Source organism: Ranitomeya imitator, chromosome 10 (assembly GCF_032444005.1).
Source record: "Ranitomeya imitator isolate aRanImi1 chromosome 10, aRanImi1.pri, whole genome shotgun sequence".
Classification (NCBI taxonomy): domain Eukaryota; kingdom Metazoa; phylum Chordata; class Amphibia; order Anura; family Dendrobatidae; genus Ranitomeya; species Ranitomeya imitator.
Window position 1 is genome coordinate 103105176 of NC_091291.1, and position 16509 is coordinate 103121684.

Below are 16509 nucleotides of genomic sequence, written 5' to 3' on the forward strand. Positions count from 1 at the left end.
GGCTCCTCCCTAGAATGTCTGTGTCTGCCTCTGGCTCCTCCCTAGAATGTCTGTGTCTTCCTCTTGCTCCTCCCTAAAATGTCTGTCTGCCCCTGGCTCCTTCCTAGAATGTCTGCCTGTAGCTCCTCCCTAGAATGTCTGCCTCTAGCTTCTCCTTAGAATGTCTGCCTCTAGCTCCTCACTAGAATGTCTATGTCTGCCTCGAGCTGCTTTCTACAATGTCTGTGTCTGCCTCTGGCTCCTCCCTAAAATGTTTGTCTGCCTCTGGCTTCTTCCTAGAATGTCTGCCTGTAGCTCCCCCCTAGAATGTCTGCCTCTAGCTCCTCCCTAAAATGTCTGCCTGTAGCTCCTCCCTAGAATGTCTGCCTGTAGCTCCTCCCTAGAATGTCTGCCTCTAGCTTCTCCCTAGAATGTCTGCCTCTAGCTTCTCCCTAGAATGTCTGCCTGTAGCTCCTCCCTAGAATGTCTGCCTGTAGCTCCTCCCTAGAATGTCTGCCTGTAGCTCCTCCCTAGAATGTCTGCCTGTAGCTCCTCCCTAGAATGTCTGCCTCTAGCTTCTCCCTAGAATGTCTGCCTCTAGCTTCTCCTTAGAATGTCTGCCTCTAGCTACTGCCTAGAATGTCTGCCTCTAGCTCCTCACTAGAATGTCTATGTCTGCCTCGAGCTGCTTTCTACAATGTCTGTGTCTGCCTCTGGCTCCTCCCTAAAATGTTTGTCTGCCTCTGGCTTCTTCCTAGAATGTCTGCCTGTAGCTCCTCCCTAGAATGTCTGCCTGTAGCTCCTCCCTAGAATGTCTGCCTCTAGCTTCTCCCTAGAATGTCTGCCTCTAGCTTCTCCCTAGAATGTCTGCCTCTAGCTCCTCCCTAGAATGTCTGCCTGTAGCTCCTCCCTAGAATGTCTGCCTGTAGCTCCTCCCTAGAATGTCTGCCTGTAGCTCCTCCCTAGAATGTCTGCCTCTAGCTTCTCCCTAGAATGTCTGCCTCTAGCTTCTCCTTAGAATGTCTGCCTCTAGCTACTGCCTAGAATGTCTGCCTCTAGCTCCTCACTAGAATGTCTATGTCTGCCTCGAGCTGCTTTCTACAATGTCTGTGTCTGCCTCTGGCTCCTCCCTAGAATGTCTGTGTCTGCCTCTGGCTCCTCCCTAGAATGTCTGTGTCTGCCTCTGGCTCCTCCCTAGAATGTCTGTGTCTGCCTCTGGCTCCTCCCTAGAATGTCTGTGTCTGCCTCTGGCTCCTCCCTAGAATGTCTGTGTCTGCCTCTGGCTCCTCCCTAAAATGTCTGTCTGCCCCTGGCTCCTCCCTAGAATGTCTGCCTCTAGCTTCTCCCTAGAATGTCTGCCTCTAGCTTCTCCTTAGAATGTCTGCCTCTAGCTACTGCCTAGAATGTCTGCCTGTAGATCCTCCCTAGAATGTCTGCCTGTAGCTCCTCCCTAGAATGTCTCCCTGTAGCTCCTCCCTAGAATGTCTGCCTCTAGCTCCTCCCTAGAATGTCTGCCTCTAGCTCCTCCCTAGAATGTCTGCCTCTAGCTTCTCCCTAGAATGTCTGCCTCTAGCTTCTCCCTAGAATGTCTGCCTCTAGCTCCTCCCTAGAATGTCTGCCTGTAGCTCCTCCCTAGAATGTCTGCCTGTAGCTCCTCCCTAGAATGTCTGCCTGTAGCTCCTCCCTAGAATGTCTGCCTCTAGCTTCTCCCTAGAATGTCTGCCTCTAGCTTCTCCTTAGAATGTCTGCCTCTAGCTACTGCCTAGAATGTCTGCCTCTAGCTCCTCACTAGAATGTCTATGTCTGCCTCGAGCTGCTTTCTACAATGTCTGTGTCTGCCTCTGGCTCCTCCCTAAAATGTTTGTCTGCCTCTGGCTTCTTCCTAGAATGTCTGCCTGTAGCTTCTCCCTAGAATGTCTGCCTCTAGCTCCTCCCTAGAATGTCTGCCTGTAGCTCCTCCCTAGAATGTCTGCCTGTAGCTCCTCCCTAGAATGTCTGCCTCTAGCTCCTCCCTAGAATGTCTGCCTCTAGCTCCTCCCTAGAATGTCTGCCTCTAGCTCCTCCCTAGAATGTCTGCCTCTAGCTCCTCCCTAGAATGTCTGCCTCTAGCTCCTCCCTAGAATGTCTGCCTCTAGCTCCTCCCTAGAATGTCTGCCTCTAGCTCCTCCCTAGAATGTCTGCCTCTAGCTCCTCCCTAGAATGTCTGCCTCTAGCTCCTCCCTAGAATGTCTGCCTGTAGATCCTCCCTAGAATGTCTGCCTGTAGCTTCTCCCTAGAATGTCTGCCTGTAGCTCCTCCCTAGAATGTCTCCCTGTAGTTCCTCCCTAGAATGTCTGCCTCTAGCTCCTCCCTAGAATGTCTGCCTGTAGCTCCTCCCTAGAATGTCTGCCTGTAGCTCCTCCCTAGAATGTCTGCCTCTAGCTTCTCCCTAGAATGTCTGCCTCTAGCTTCTCCCTAGAATGTCTGCCTCTAGATTCTCCCTAGAATGTCTGCCTGTAGCTCCTCCCTAGAATGTCTGCCTGTAGCTCCTCCCTAGAATGTCTGCCTCTAGCATCTCCTTCAATAAAAAGCTGGAATGAAAGTAAAAGCGCAATAGGGTCTTATCTGGGTATTAAGAGATACCTCTAATCAGATTTTACTCACCAGATAGAGCCCAAACACAGACTTATAGAAATATTAGCTGCTGCAGATCCACCAGTCTCCTTGTGACTAGCCAGAGTAAGAAAATAAATGGGATAAAAAGGTGGATTAACTCCACGCTGCTTGAAAGATAGAAGTCCAAATGGATATTCAGATGAAAAAGTGGCTTTATTCAATGCGTTTCGGAGTACTATGACTCCATCAGGAAACCACTAAAGTACATACCTTATATAGGTATATCTGTGGTAATATCCTGATGAAGGAGACTGAATTTTGAAACGCGTTGAATAAAGGCAAAACCTCTGACATACATATATATTGGTATAGAAGAAGAAGAGCACTCACCCTCTGCAAACTTTTTCAGTCTTTATTCTGGCATCATATAAATAGCAGGAACATATAGGGAGAACAGTGGATCCAAAAGACGGCCGTTTCGCGCTGCCACGCTTCCTGGTATTTATATGATGCCAGAATAAAGACTGAAAAAGTTTGCAGAGGGTGAGTACTCCTCTTCTTCTATACCAATATATTTGTTTGGACTCACTCTTCACTTGAATGAGCACCTGAATTCCGCTATTGGCAATATAACGCAAAGTCAGCTGTGACCAGTAAGTGCTGATGATCTAGGGTGCTGTTGGTGCGGACTCAATTTTTTCTTTTTTGTTTCCTATATGACATACGTCTGGACTTTCATTTATTCAGCAGCGCAGAGTAAATCCACGTCTATCCATTTTTTTTTTTTTTTTTTACTTTGGTTGGTCATCATTGGACCAGTGGATCTGCTGGAGCGAATATTATCATAAGCCATAAACTGGCTTTATCTGGGGAGTGCAATCCTATTGTGTCTAACCATTTGAATCTCGGATAACACCCTATTTTGCGCTATTTCTCCAACAGTATCTAGCTCCTCCCTAGAATGTGTCACTAACTCCTCCCTAGAATGTGTCTCTAGCTCCTCCCTAGAATGTGTGTCACTAACTCCTCCCTAGAATGTATGTCTCTGGCTCCTCCCTAAAATGTGTGTCTCTGGCTCCTCCCTAGAATGTGTGTCACTAACTCCTCCCTAGAATGTGTGTCACTAACTCCTACCTAGAATGTGTGTCACTAACTCCTCCCTAGAATGTGACACTAGCTCCTCCCTAGAATGTGTGTCACTAACTCCTCCCTAGAATGTGTCTCTAGCTCCTCCCTAGAATGTGTGTCACTAACTCCTCCCTAGAATGTGTGTCACTAACTCCTCCCTAGAATGTGTGTCACTAACTCCTCCCTAGAATGTGTGTCACTAACTCCTCCCTAGAATGTGTGTCACTAACTTCTCCCTAGAATGTGTGACACTAGCTCCTCCCTAGAATGTGTCTCTAGCTCCTCCCTAGAATGAGTGTGACTAGTTCCTCCCTAGAATGTGTCTCTGGCTCCTCCCTAGAATGTGTGTCTCTGGCTCCTCCCTAGAATGTGTGTCTCTGGCTCCTCCCTAGAATGTGTGTCTCTAGCTCCTCCCTAGAATGTCTGTGTGTCTCTAGCTCCTCACTAGAATGTCTGTGTCTGTCTCTAGCTCCTCACTAGAATGTGTGTCTCTGGCTCCTCCCTAGATTGTGTGTCTCTGGCTCCTCCCTAGATTGTGTGTCTCTGGCTCCTCCCTAGAATGTGTGTCTCTGGCTCCTCCCTAGAATGTGTGTCTCTAGCTCCTCCCTAGAATGTCTGCGTGTCTCTAGCTCCTCACTAGAATGTGTGTCTCTAGCTCCTCCCTAGAATGTGTGTCTCTGGCTCCTCCCTAGATTGTGTGTCTCTGGCTCCTCCCTAGAATGTGTGTCTCTGGCTCCTCCCTAGAATGTGTGTCTCTAGCTCCTCCCTAGAATGTCTGCGTGTCTCTAGCTCCTCACTAGAATGTGTGTCTCTAGCTCCTCCCTAGAATGTGTGTCTCTGGCTCCTCCCTAGAATGTGTCACTAACTCCTCCCTAGAATGTGTCACTAACTCCTCCCTAGAATGTGTCACTAACTCCTCCCTAGAATGTGTCACTAACTCCTCCCTAGAATGTGTGTCTCTAGCTCCTCCCTAGAATGTGTGTCTCTAGCTCCTTCCCTAGAATGTCTGTCTCTAGCTCCTCCCTGGAATGTATGTGTATGCCTTTAGCTCTCTCGGTAATGGAAAAATCAGATTCAACTGAAAACAGATTTTACCCATAAATTGAGAGTAAACATAAGTCCAGAAGGAGAAAGAAACCAATTTCTGCGATAAAATTAAAAAGTTGCTTATTTTCATGTGTACCATTGATTAATGAAATAAAAAACTAAGTACTCTTTACATAAATGAAGACATTTTTTGTTTTTTGTCTATTTGGAAAAAAAATCAAGAGGATCACAATGGTACCAAACATAAAAATGTGTATAAAATGAATAAACCACTAAAGTACATTTTGGTGTCCCAGTGGGTAACCCTGTAGAAAGATACTGTTTGTAACCGATCATTTCCATAAGCCTGCCTCATTGGCTTTACCACACAACATAAATAACTGATAATGACAGCTTCCAAGTGGCTTACATCCATGTTATTATATAATGACTAGATGGTGGCCAGATTCTAACACATCGGGTATTCTAGAATATGTATGTAGTTTATTTATGAAGATTTAAGAATAATGCAATGAATACACAGGATTTTCCGGGTAAAATATATACATCATCATTAAATTTTAATTGCTCATAGAACTTAATACAACTGAACGAAATTATTAAACAGATCATCAAAATATATAAACCATTACTTGAATATCTAACTGTATTTAAATAAATCATCGGACGAAAGAAGTAGATCGACACTAATATATTTGTGCGTGGCACTGTGACTGACAGAACTTGATCAGTAAAAGTGACTGAACTACGTGGCACTAAGGCTGACAGAACTTGATCAGTAAACGTGAGTGAACTACATGGCACTGTGACTGACAGAACTTGTTCAGTAAAAGTGAGTGAACTACGTCACACTGTGACTGGCAGAACTTGTTCAGTAAACGTGACTGAACTACATCACACTGTGACTGACAGAACTTGTTCAGGAAACGTGAGTGAAGTACGTGGCACTGTGACTGACAGAACTGCGCCTGTCGCTGATTGGTCGCGCCAGCTGCCCGCGACCAATCAGCGACGCAGGATTTCTGTTACAGACAGACAGAATTAGATGATTATATAGTAGATTATAGGGGTAATATAAAAGTAGTTCATGTAAGTGAATGAAGCAAAGTTAGAATACCAAATTCAATCCACTGAAAAGGGGATTTTTTGGGGGAAAGGGTGAATTCTAGGGGAGCTTAGCTTTTCTTTTTTAAACCCAAATAGCCCTGTAATGTGATGACCGATGTGAGCTCCCAGAACATTTACGATTACATATACGAACCTGTATTGCTCCAATATTCTCCAGTAGTTGGTCAGCATTTGATGCCCCTAACAAGACTGAACTGACTCCTTCATTCCTCAGACACCAGGCTGTAAAAAATTGTTTGAGAGACTTAAAGTCTGACTAGAAAACATATAAATAGCTGAATAGGACTCACTAATGGGTCCGTAGTCAAGAAATGTTAAGTTACTCCCGAATCGTAATACACCATAGGGCAGATGCTTCAGGCCACACATGTCCTGGAAGGTCAAGTTCAAGGACGAGTCATATACCCCCAATCTATGAAGCTGTGCTCATACATTAGGTACTAACCGATGGCTAACTGGGGAAGAGTGCAGCCCAGACGCTCTGCGATGGCCTGCAGCTCTTTCAGTTTTGCTTGCTGTCGTCGTCCTTCTTCACTCAAGATCTTGTCTTTTAACCACTGATAACCCTTTACAAAATAGAGGAAATCATTAATTTTTATTTTTAGAGACAAGTAACTCATTAACAGGAATCCTATGGTTAGTGTTTTAATATGGAGAAAGTCCCTGGCCATTTGCCCCATTAGTTATGATTAGATGACTTCATGGGCATGTTAGCCAGAGTCCAACTGTAAATAATGGCCCCTGTTGCATGGAGGTCTATTCATTTCTACGGATTTAATTTAATACTAGGATGGGGAAGTTATTGTCATTGCTACTTCCTTTAGGCTAAGTTCAGATTGCGTTAGGGCAATCCGTTTAGCGCTAAGCGCTAGCGGATTGCGCTAACGCAATGTCTTTTTCGGGGTCGCGTTTAACGTCCCCGCTCTCGCAGATCCCCGATCTGCGAGAGCGGGGAACGGACCTCGGGCGCGCCGCGGACGCTGCAAGCAGCATCCGAGGCGCGTCACAAAACACCGGCACATCGCTAGCGCGTGCCGAAAATGGCACGCGCTCGCGATGCGCGTTCCCATTGCTGCCAGTGGGCGCGCTAACGGACGCGTTGCACGGCGTTAATTTCGTCGTGCAACGCTGTTCGTTAGCGCGGTCCCATTGACGCAATCTGAACCTAGCCTTAGAGATGGAGAATTTTGTTCAAACCCTTTAAACATTACATACACAGTGGGCGGTTGTTGGCCGATGCTTTTGCGAGACAGCCATCTCTCCCACAGACAGCAGTGCTTATTTGCCTGAGCGCACCCGCGTACTCAGTGAGAAAGCCATGGACAGACATGTTAGGTGATGGCTTCTCTCCGGGAGAAAAACGTGATCCACAGTCCGAAATCAGATATGCTCCACTGACATCTCCCAGACGATCAGTTGTCTGGGGCTCCATACACAATACACTGTTGGCCAAATCCATAGATATCGGTGGGCTAGGCCAACAGTAGTCTAATATGTATGGGACATAAGACCTTGAGTCAAGGCTTTGACGAAGGGAAGGGCACTTGCCTTAGAGGCTGATCTATCATCAACAAGGGTGGGATGTTAAGATATTTAGATACAGGGTTAAGGGAACATACTATCTCCTCTGCCTCGGTGAAGACCAGCTACAACTTTGTCTTCAATTGTTGTCTTGTGGTTTTCAAGTCTAATCATCTTATTTTTGGAAAGCACAAGCCCAAGGAATATGGCCATTGTTATAAGTTCTGCAAGATCACTCAACTTTCTGAATAGTCTCTGGAATCCCTTAGTTTTGAGCAATTCACTATTGGTGGAATACAACAGACCAGCAATTCCCACACTGACCTTGAGTGATGCTCTAGAATAAGGAGGAATGCCGCCATCATATTTTCCCGATACTATTCCACAAGCAAGTGGTGACCACGTCATAGCGCCAACACCTAGAAGTTTAGAGAACAAAACCCCGAATGATAAATGAAGACTTATCTCCCTGACATCAACAATGGAGGGAAGACCAATCTAAGATTTTGGGCTTAGATGAGTCAAGTTACTAAGTTATATATTATTTACAATTCCCATATAAAGGTTTTTTTATAGATAAAAAAAGAATGGCTAATTTCTATCAAAAATACACCTGTCAATACTGTGTGTGTGGTACCACAGTGAAGCACCAGCAAAGTGAATGAAGCGGCATCACTTAACCACATCCAACTGGTGGACATTTTTGGAAGAAAAGCAGCTATGTTTTTTAAAATCCTGGAAATTGCTACATAGATGCGAACAGGGACCTGAAACAAACATGTGCCGCAATAAATGATGGTCCAATGTGTCTCATGGTGGTGATCTACACACTATCTGTAGATACTATATTTTTCATGCCTTCTTTGCTTATCTCTACGGGCTACAGTGACAAAACTGCATTCTGAATTTTGTGAACATCTACCAACCATAAATTTTCCACGGGATTGGCTGTCGATGGGATTTGATGTTGAGGGGATCTCCCACTGGATATGTTTTTGCAATATTTGCCGAACATCATGCAGTCAATGATAGTAGAAATTAACGAAAATGTTCGGAACCGTTCAACAAACAAATTCGGCACGAATAGGGTAGCAATATGGCAAATTTATATTCGGCGACCAAATCCGAACATATTCGCTCAACTCTACTCTTTACATGTGTGCAGGATATATGCAAACTGAGATACATTTCATAGAAACTGGAATACCCCATTAAGCACTGCATGCAGCCCCGCGATAGTTCTTATATCAGGAGTTTTATTTTTGAAGCCGTAACTTACCAATTTTATGAAACAGTTCTGGGAGTTGAACTTCAACTTTTTCTCTCTGAAACATGTGATACTCTGCTTGCTCACATATTGGAGGAATCAAATTGAATTGCCGCGCTACTGAGTAAGCTTCCTACAAGAGAGAAGCGTGCATGTAAATTAGGAAAAGCTATTGTCGGTGGAATATAAAAAAAGGCTTAAAGGAATCTGTCACCAAATCTGAGAGCAGCATAATTTAGAGACAGAGACCACGATTCCAGAGATGTGTCACTTACTGGGCTACTTGATGTAGTTTTGATAAAAATCAGTTTCATCAGCAGAAGATCACTCTAGTGTAGCTCTCCATAATCATCAGCTCTGTATAACCTGCCCCACCACAGGTTGGCAGCTTTCTGCCTATGCACAGTGTGCACAGTAAGCGGCTAATAGGTGGTGTGGGTGGGGATACCCAGAGCTCAGCATTCAGAGAACTGCTAGATCTGCAGCAGAGAAAACTGATTTTAATCAAATCTGCAAAGAGCAGCCCAGTAAGTGACACATCGCTGCAATTGGTGTCTGCCTCTATATTAAACTACTCTCGGATTACGGCAAAAAACTGGTGACAGATTCATGCTAACAAAAATACAACAGATATAGTTACACACAGCATTTTTACCAAGCACTAAGTGGCACTGTAGTAGAACATGGATTACATGATCTTATAGATGAAGAAGATGGAATCCAGCTCTGGGTAATTGCTTGACCTTCTCCTTGTAGTTATAAGGACACATCAGCTTTAAAAACCCAGAGATCTGTGTAATACAGGTGTAGAAGGTGCACAGACAATAATGGGGACATGTACAGCGAACATGCACATGGCTAGAGAACTACATGAATGCAGAATTATACTCTGTGCATATTGCATCTTCGGATTTCCTCCTCCGTCGTATGGATTAATGCTCGTTCAGCTCCAAAAAAATAATTAAGCCGTAATACCTCAGCGAGCTTCCAGCTGCAATCAGATCCTGTCCACACAGCTTACCATCAACGGGGCTCGCTCTGTTTTGTTTACAGTCACGACTAATGTGAGCATTTTATTTTTAGCCAAAACCCCATCTTCATTCTAATGTCTGTCTGAACATCACAGCCACATGCCCAGGAGACATTCCACACAGTCTTTTTTTTTTGTAAATTAGTATTAAGAACATTCTTTTTTAATTCTTGTTTTGACAGGAAATATGTATACATTAAACATATTTAATGTGTAGTGAAACTTGATTATAGACATTCTATATGTGTGCACATTTTGTGCATTTCTGCTAAATCTGGCCATCGCCATAATATTTTCTTAACGAAAACTTGGCAACAGTGAACCATAAAAGTTTGATCTACAGTAATAGAAAAAATACTCCGTGTTTCAACAATTTAAGCAACTTTCAACTCTATTAGAGCCAAAAATGTTGCCGTTCCTTAGTAGTAAAGTAAATATATATTTCGTCCAGTGCAAAGATTCCAAATATACAAATAACCAGGTAAAGAAAACTTTCATATTCTAAAAAGAATCTTTTTTTCTGTAGAACCTTTCCCCAAAGAGTTAGATTAAAGAAAAATCCTTGACAAAAAAACAAGTTCATAAAAAAAAATCAAGGACCCTTCGATGCAATGGCTATTGAAAACCATAAGCAACAAAATGGGAGGTTCTGAAGAGCACAGCAAGAGGCACCGCCATGGGTTCTCCAACCACGCTTCATGGGCTTACTTATTGTGACAGACTTTTGGTTCACATCTGCAAAGGGATTAAAGTACCCATACAAACTAGATTTTTGCTGGTGACTTACCAGTATCTAATGTGTATCAAAGATGAATATGTTTGTACGTTTGACTTTTACTATGGCTTAATCACCCAGGATGAAGAAGGCAGTTCATTAGCCATTCTGCCAACGAGACTAAGATTCTCATCTGAAATCATGGATGATTGAGGAAAACAGATCTAAACACAATTACCATCTACTCTAAGAAAACACAAATATTTTTACACCTCTCTTCCAGAAACTATTCACATTACCTCTCAAGTGCATAAACTAATGAATGGGCTATCTCAGAAGACAATTACTTTCCATATATTCTACAAGGATATACAGATTTAAAGGGAAGCCATCTTTGAAAAATGACCGATTTTTTTTTTAGAGTCTTACTTCCCATCCTTTCAGCAGAGGCAGGATTAAAACTACAGGCGAGACCTCTATATACAGCTGATAATACAGGATCCACAAAGTACAAAAGACGATGTAACAGCTGACCCTTCTTCACAGGGACCAGGGCCTGGGTAAGTGCCAGGGCCCTGAGCAGGCGGGAGGACCCCACCCGCCATCGGGGACACAGGCGCGGTGCCAGCTCCCACGAGTGGGACACCCCCCCACTTGCTCAGAGTCCGCTACTTGCAATACTTACCGTTCCTCGGCTGCAGCGTCTTCTGCGTCATCTGACTCGAGACATTTCAGGTCAGAGGGTGTGCTGACGTGACTAGTGTGAACTCCCTGCTCTTAACTGGCACAGTGCAGAGAGCCGAAAGACAGCGACACTAAGGAGTCAGGAGCAGAGCAGCGGCCAGCGAGGAGAGGTATTTAATTTTTTTAAACGTTTGGAGCATTGTATGGGGCCCATTATGCATCGAGCAATATATGGGGCCCATCATATACTGCATGGAGCAATATATATGGGGCCCATCATGAAGTGGAGCATTATGTGGAGCCAATCATATGCTGTATGGAGCATTATATGGGGTCCATTATGTATGGAGCATTATATGGGGCCCATTATAAATGGAGCATTATATATGGAGTAATATATGGGGCCCATTATTTATGGAGCAATATATGGGGTCTATCATATACTGTATGGAAAATTATATGAGGCCCATTATGTATAAAGCATTACATGGGGTCTATTATGTATGGAGCATTACATGGGGCCCATCATATACTGTATGGAGAATTATATGGGGCCCGTTATACATTAACCCCTTAACCCCCAATGGTGGTTTGCATGTTAATGACCGGGCAAATTTTTACAATTCTGACCACTGTCCCTTTATGAGGTTATAACTCTGGAACGCTTCAACGGATCCTTGTGATTCTGACATTGTTTTCTCGTGACATATTGTACTTCATGACAGTGGTTAAATTTTTCTTTGATATTACCTGCGTTTATTTGTGAAAAAAACGGAAATTTGGGGGAAATTTCGCAATTTTCAAACTTTGAATTTTTATGCCCTTAACCCCTTCATGACCTTGGGATTTTTCCTTTTTCCGTGTTCGTTTTTCACTCCCCTCCTTCCCAGAGCCATAACTTTTTTATTTTTCCGTCAATTTGGCCATGTGAGGGCTTATTTTTTGCGGGACGAGTTGTACTTTTGAACGACATCATTGGTTTTAGCATGTCGTGTACTAGAAAACTGGAAAAAAATTCCAAGTGCGGTGAAATTGCAAACAAAGTGCAATCCCACACTTGTTTTTTGTTTGGCTTTTTTGCTAGGTTCACTAAATGCTAAAACTCACCTGCCATTATGATTCTCCAGGTCAATACGAGTTCATAGACACCTAACATGACTAGGTTATTTTTTATCTAAGTGGTGAAAAAAAAATCCAAACTTTGCTAAAAAAAAAAAAAAAAAAAATTGCGCCATTTTCCGATACCCGTAGCGTCTCCATTTTTCGTGATCTGGGGTCGGTTGAGGACTTATGTTTTGCGTGCCGAGATGACGTTTTTAATGATAGCAATTCGGTGCAGATACGTTCTTTTGATCGCCCGTTATTGCATTTTAATGCAATGTCACGGCGACCAAAAAAACGTAATTCTGGCGTTTTGAATTTTTTTCCCGCTACGCCGTTTAGCGATCAGGTTAATGCTTTTTTTTAGTTGATAGATCGGGCGATTCTGAGCGCGGCGATACCAAATATGTGTAGATTTTATATTTTTTTTATTGATTTATTTTGATTGGGGCAAAAGGGGGGTGATTTAAACTAATATATTTTTTTTATTTTTTTAACATTTTTTTCAACTTTTGCCATGCTTCAATAGCCTCCATGGGAGGCTAGAAGCAGGCACAACTCGATCGGCTCTGCTACATAGCAGCGATCTGCTGATCGCTGCTATGTAGCAGAAATGCAGGTGTGCTGTGAGCGCCGACCACAGGGGGGCGCTCACAGCCACCGGCGTTCAGTAACCATAGAGGTCTCAAGGACCTCTATGGTTACAATGGAGACGCATCGCCGACCCCCGATGTGACGGGGGTCGGCGATGACGTCATTTCCGGCCGCCCGGCCGGATGCGGTAGTTAAATGCCGCTGTCTGCGTTTGACAGCGGCATTTAACTAGTTAATAGGTGCGGGCAGATCGCGATTCTGCCCGCGCCTATTACGGGCACATGTCAGCTGTTCAAAACAGCTGACATGTCCCGGCTTTGATGCGGGCTCACCGCGGAGCCCTGCATCAAAGCAGGGGATCTGACCTTGGACGTACTATCCCGTCCAAGGTCAGATAGGAGTTAAGGTACCTTCACACATAACGATATTGTTAACGATAGCGTTGCTTTTTGTGACGTAGCAACGATATCGTTAATGAAATCGTTATGTGTGACAGCGACCAACGATCAGGCCCCTGCTGGGAGATCGTTGGTCGCTGAATAAAGTCCAGAACTTTATTTCGTCGCTGGACTCCTGCTGACATCGCTGGATCGGCGTGTGACACCGATCCAGCGATGTCTTCACTGGTAACCAGGGTAAACATCGGGTAACTAAGCGCAGGGCCGCGCTTAGTAACCCGATGTTTACCCTGGTTACCATCCTAAAAGTAAAAAAAAAAACAAACAGTACATACTTACCTACAGCCGTCTGTCCTCCAGCGCTGTGCTCTGCACTCCTCCTGCTCTGGCTGTGAGCGTCGGTCAGCCGGAAAGCAGAGCGGTGACGTCACCGCTCTGCTTTCCGGCCCCTGTGCTCACAGCCAGTACAGGAGGAGTGCAGAGCACAGCGCTGGAGGACAGACGGCTGTAGGTAAGTATGTAGTGTTTGTTTTTTTTTACTTTTAGGATGGTAACCAGGGTAAACATCGGGTTACTAAGCGCGGCCCTGCGCTTAGTTACCCGATGTTTACCCTGGTTACCGGCATAGTTGGTCGCTGGAGAGCTGTCTGTGTGACAGCTCTCCAGCGACCAAACAGCGACGCTGCAGCGATCCGGATCGTTGTCGGTATCGCTGCAGCATCGCTTAATGTGAAGGGGCCTTTAAATCACAGAGATATGTCACACAAAATAATTAATAAGTAACATTTCCCACATGTCTACTTTACATCAGCACAATTTTGGAACCAAAATATTTTTTTTTAGGGAGTTATAAGGGTTAAAAGTTGACCAGCAATTTCTCATTTTTGCAACACCATTTTTTTAGGGACCACATCACATTTGAAGTCATTTTGAGGGGTCTATATGATAGAAAATAACCAAGTGTGACACCATTCTAAAAACTACACCCCTCAAGGTGCTCAAAACCACATTCAAGTTTATTAACCCTTCAGGTGTTTCACAGGAAATTTTGGAATGTTTAAAAAAATGAACATTTAACTTATCACAAAAAATTTACTTCAGCTCCAATTTGTTTTATTTTACCAAGGGTAACAGGAGAAAATGGACCACAAAAGTTGTTGTACAATTTGTCCTGAGTACGCCGATACCCCATATGTGGGGGTAAACCACTGTTTGGGCGCATGGCAGAGCTCGGAAGGGAAGGAGCGCCGTTTGACTTACCAATGCAAAATTGGCTGGAATTGAGATGGGACGCCATGTCGCGTTTGGAGAGCCCCTGATGTGCCTAAACATTGAAAACCCCCACAAGTGACACCCTTTTGGAAAGTAGACCACCTAAGGAACTTATTTAGATGTGTTGTGAGAGCTTTGAACCCCAAAGTGTGTCACTACAGTTTATAACGCAGAGCTGTGAAAATAATTTTATTTTATTCGCAAAACTTATTTTTTAGCCCCCAGTTTTGTATTTTCCCAAGGGTAAGAGGAGAAATTGGACCTCAAAAGTTGTTGTCCAATTTGTCCTGAGTACGCCGATACCCCATATGTGGGGGGAAACCACTGTTTGGGCGCATGGCAGAGCTCAGAAGGGAAGGAGCGCCATTTGGAATGCAGACTTAAGGCCCCTTCACATTAAGCGACGCTGCAGCGATACCGACAACGATCCGGATCGCTGCAGCGTCGCTGTTTGGTCGCTGGAGAGCTGTCACACAGACAGCTCTCCAGCGACCAACTATCCCGAGGTCCCCGGTAACCAGGGTAAACATCGGGTAACTAAGCGCAGGGCCGCGCTTAGTAACCCGATGTTTACCCTGGTTACCATGCTAAAAGTAAAAAACAAACAAACACTAGATACTTACCTACAGCTGTCTGTCCTCCAGCGCTGCGCTCTGCTTCTCTGCTCTCCTCCTGTACTGGCTGTGAGCCGGAAAGCAGAGCGGTGACGTCACCGCTCTGCTTTCCGGCTCACAGCCAGTACAGGAGGAGAGCAGAGCACAGCGCTGGAGGACAGACAGCGGTAGGTAAGTATCTAGTGTTTGTTTTTTTTTACTTTTAGCATGGTAACCAAGGTAAACATCGGGTTACTAAGCGCGGCCCTGCGCTTAGTTACCCGATGTTTACCCTGGTTACCAGTGAAGACATCGCTGGATCGGTGTCACACACGCCGATCCAGCGATGTCAGCAGGAGTCCAGCGACGAAATAAAGTTCTGGACTTTATTCAGCGACCAACGATCTCCCAGCAGGGGCCTGATCGTTGGTCGCTGTCACGCATAACGATTTCATTAACGATATCATTGCTACGTCACAAATAGCAATGATATCGTTAACAATATCGTTATGTGTGAAGGTACCTTTAGATGGAAAGGTCTGCAGGCGTCACATTGCGTTTGCAGAGCCCCTAATGTACCTAAACAGCAGAAATCCCCCACACATGACCCCATATTGGAAACTAGACCCCCCAAGGAACTTATCTAGATGTGTTGTGAGAACTTTGAACCCCCAAGTATTTCACTACAGTTTATAACGCAGAGCCGTGAAAATAAAAAATAATTTTTTTCCCACAAAAATGATTTTTTAGCCCCCCAAATTTTTATTTTCCCAAGTGTAACAAGAGAAATTGGACCCAAAAGTTCTTGTCCAATTTGTCCTGAGTACGCGGATACCCAATATGTTAGGGTAAACCCCTGTTTGGGCGCATGGGAGAGCTCGGAAGGGAAGGAGCACTGTTTTACTTTTTCAGTGCAGAATTGGCTGGAATTGAGATCGGACGCTATGTCGCGTTTGGAGAGCCCTTGATGTGCCTAAACAGTAGAAGCCCCCAATTATAACTGAAACCCTAACACACCCCTAACCCTAATCCCAACTCTACCCATAACCTTAACCACACCCCTAACCCGAACATGCCCCTAACCCTAACCCCAACCACACCCTTAACCCCAACACACCCCTAACCCCAACAGACCCCTAACCCCAACAGACCCCTAACCTTAATCCCAACCATAACCCTAACCACACCCCTTAACCTTGACACACCCCTAACCCTAATCCCAACCGTAAATGTAATCCAATCCCTATCTTTAGCCCCAACCCTAACCCTAACTTTAGCCCCAACCCTAACCTTAACTTTAGCCCTATCCCCAACCCTAGCCCTAACTCCAACCCTACCCCTAGCCCCAACCCTACCCCTAGCCCCAACCCTATCACCAACCCTAGCCCTAATCTCAACCCTATCACCAACCCTAGCCCTAACCTCAAACCTAACCCTAGCCCCAACCCTAAACCTAA

The 16509-nt window shown here is 44.7% G+C and overlaps 1 protein-coding gene across 8 annotated transcripts in view; it reads right to left on the reverse strand.

The window, feature by feature from the left end:
- The window catches only part of KCNAB2 (potassium voltage-gated channel subfamily A regulatory beta subunit 2), a 254260-nt gene that overhangs the window by 17139 nt on the left and 220612 nt on the right, over positions 1-16509 (reverse strand). For all 8 annotated transcript variants that reach the window (XM_069741823.1, XM_069741827.1, XM_069741828.1 and 5 more), the window contains 4 exons: positions 8678-8798; positions 7723-7817; positions 6323-6443; positions 6011-6099 (listed from right to left, as the gene is read on the reverse strand). In XM_069741823.1, the coding sequence (XP_069597924.1) occupies positions 6011-6099; positions 6323-6443; positions 7723-7817; positions 8678-8798 (426 nt within the window). The remainder of the gene's footprint in view (positions 1-6010; positions 6100-6322; positions 6444-7722; positions 7818-8677; positions 8799-16509) is intronic.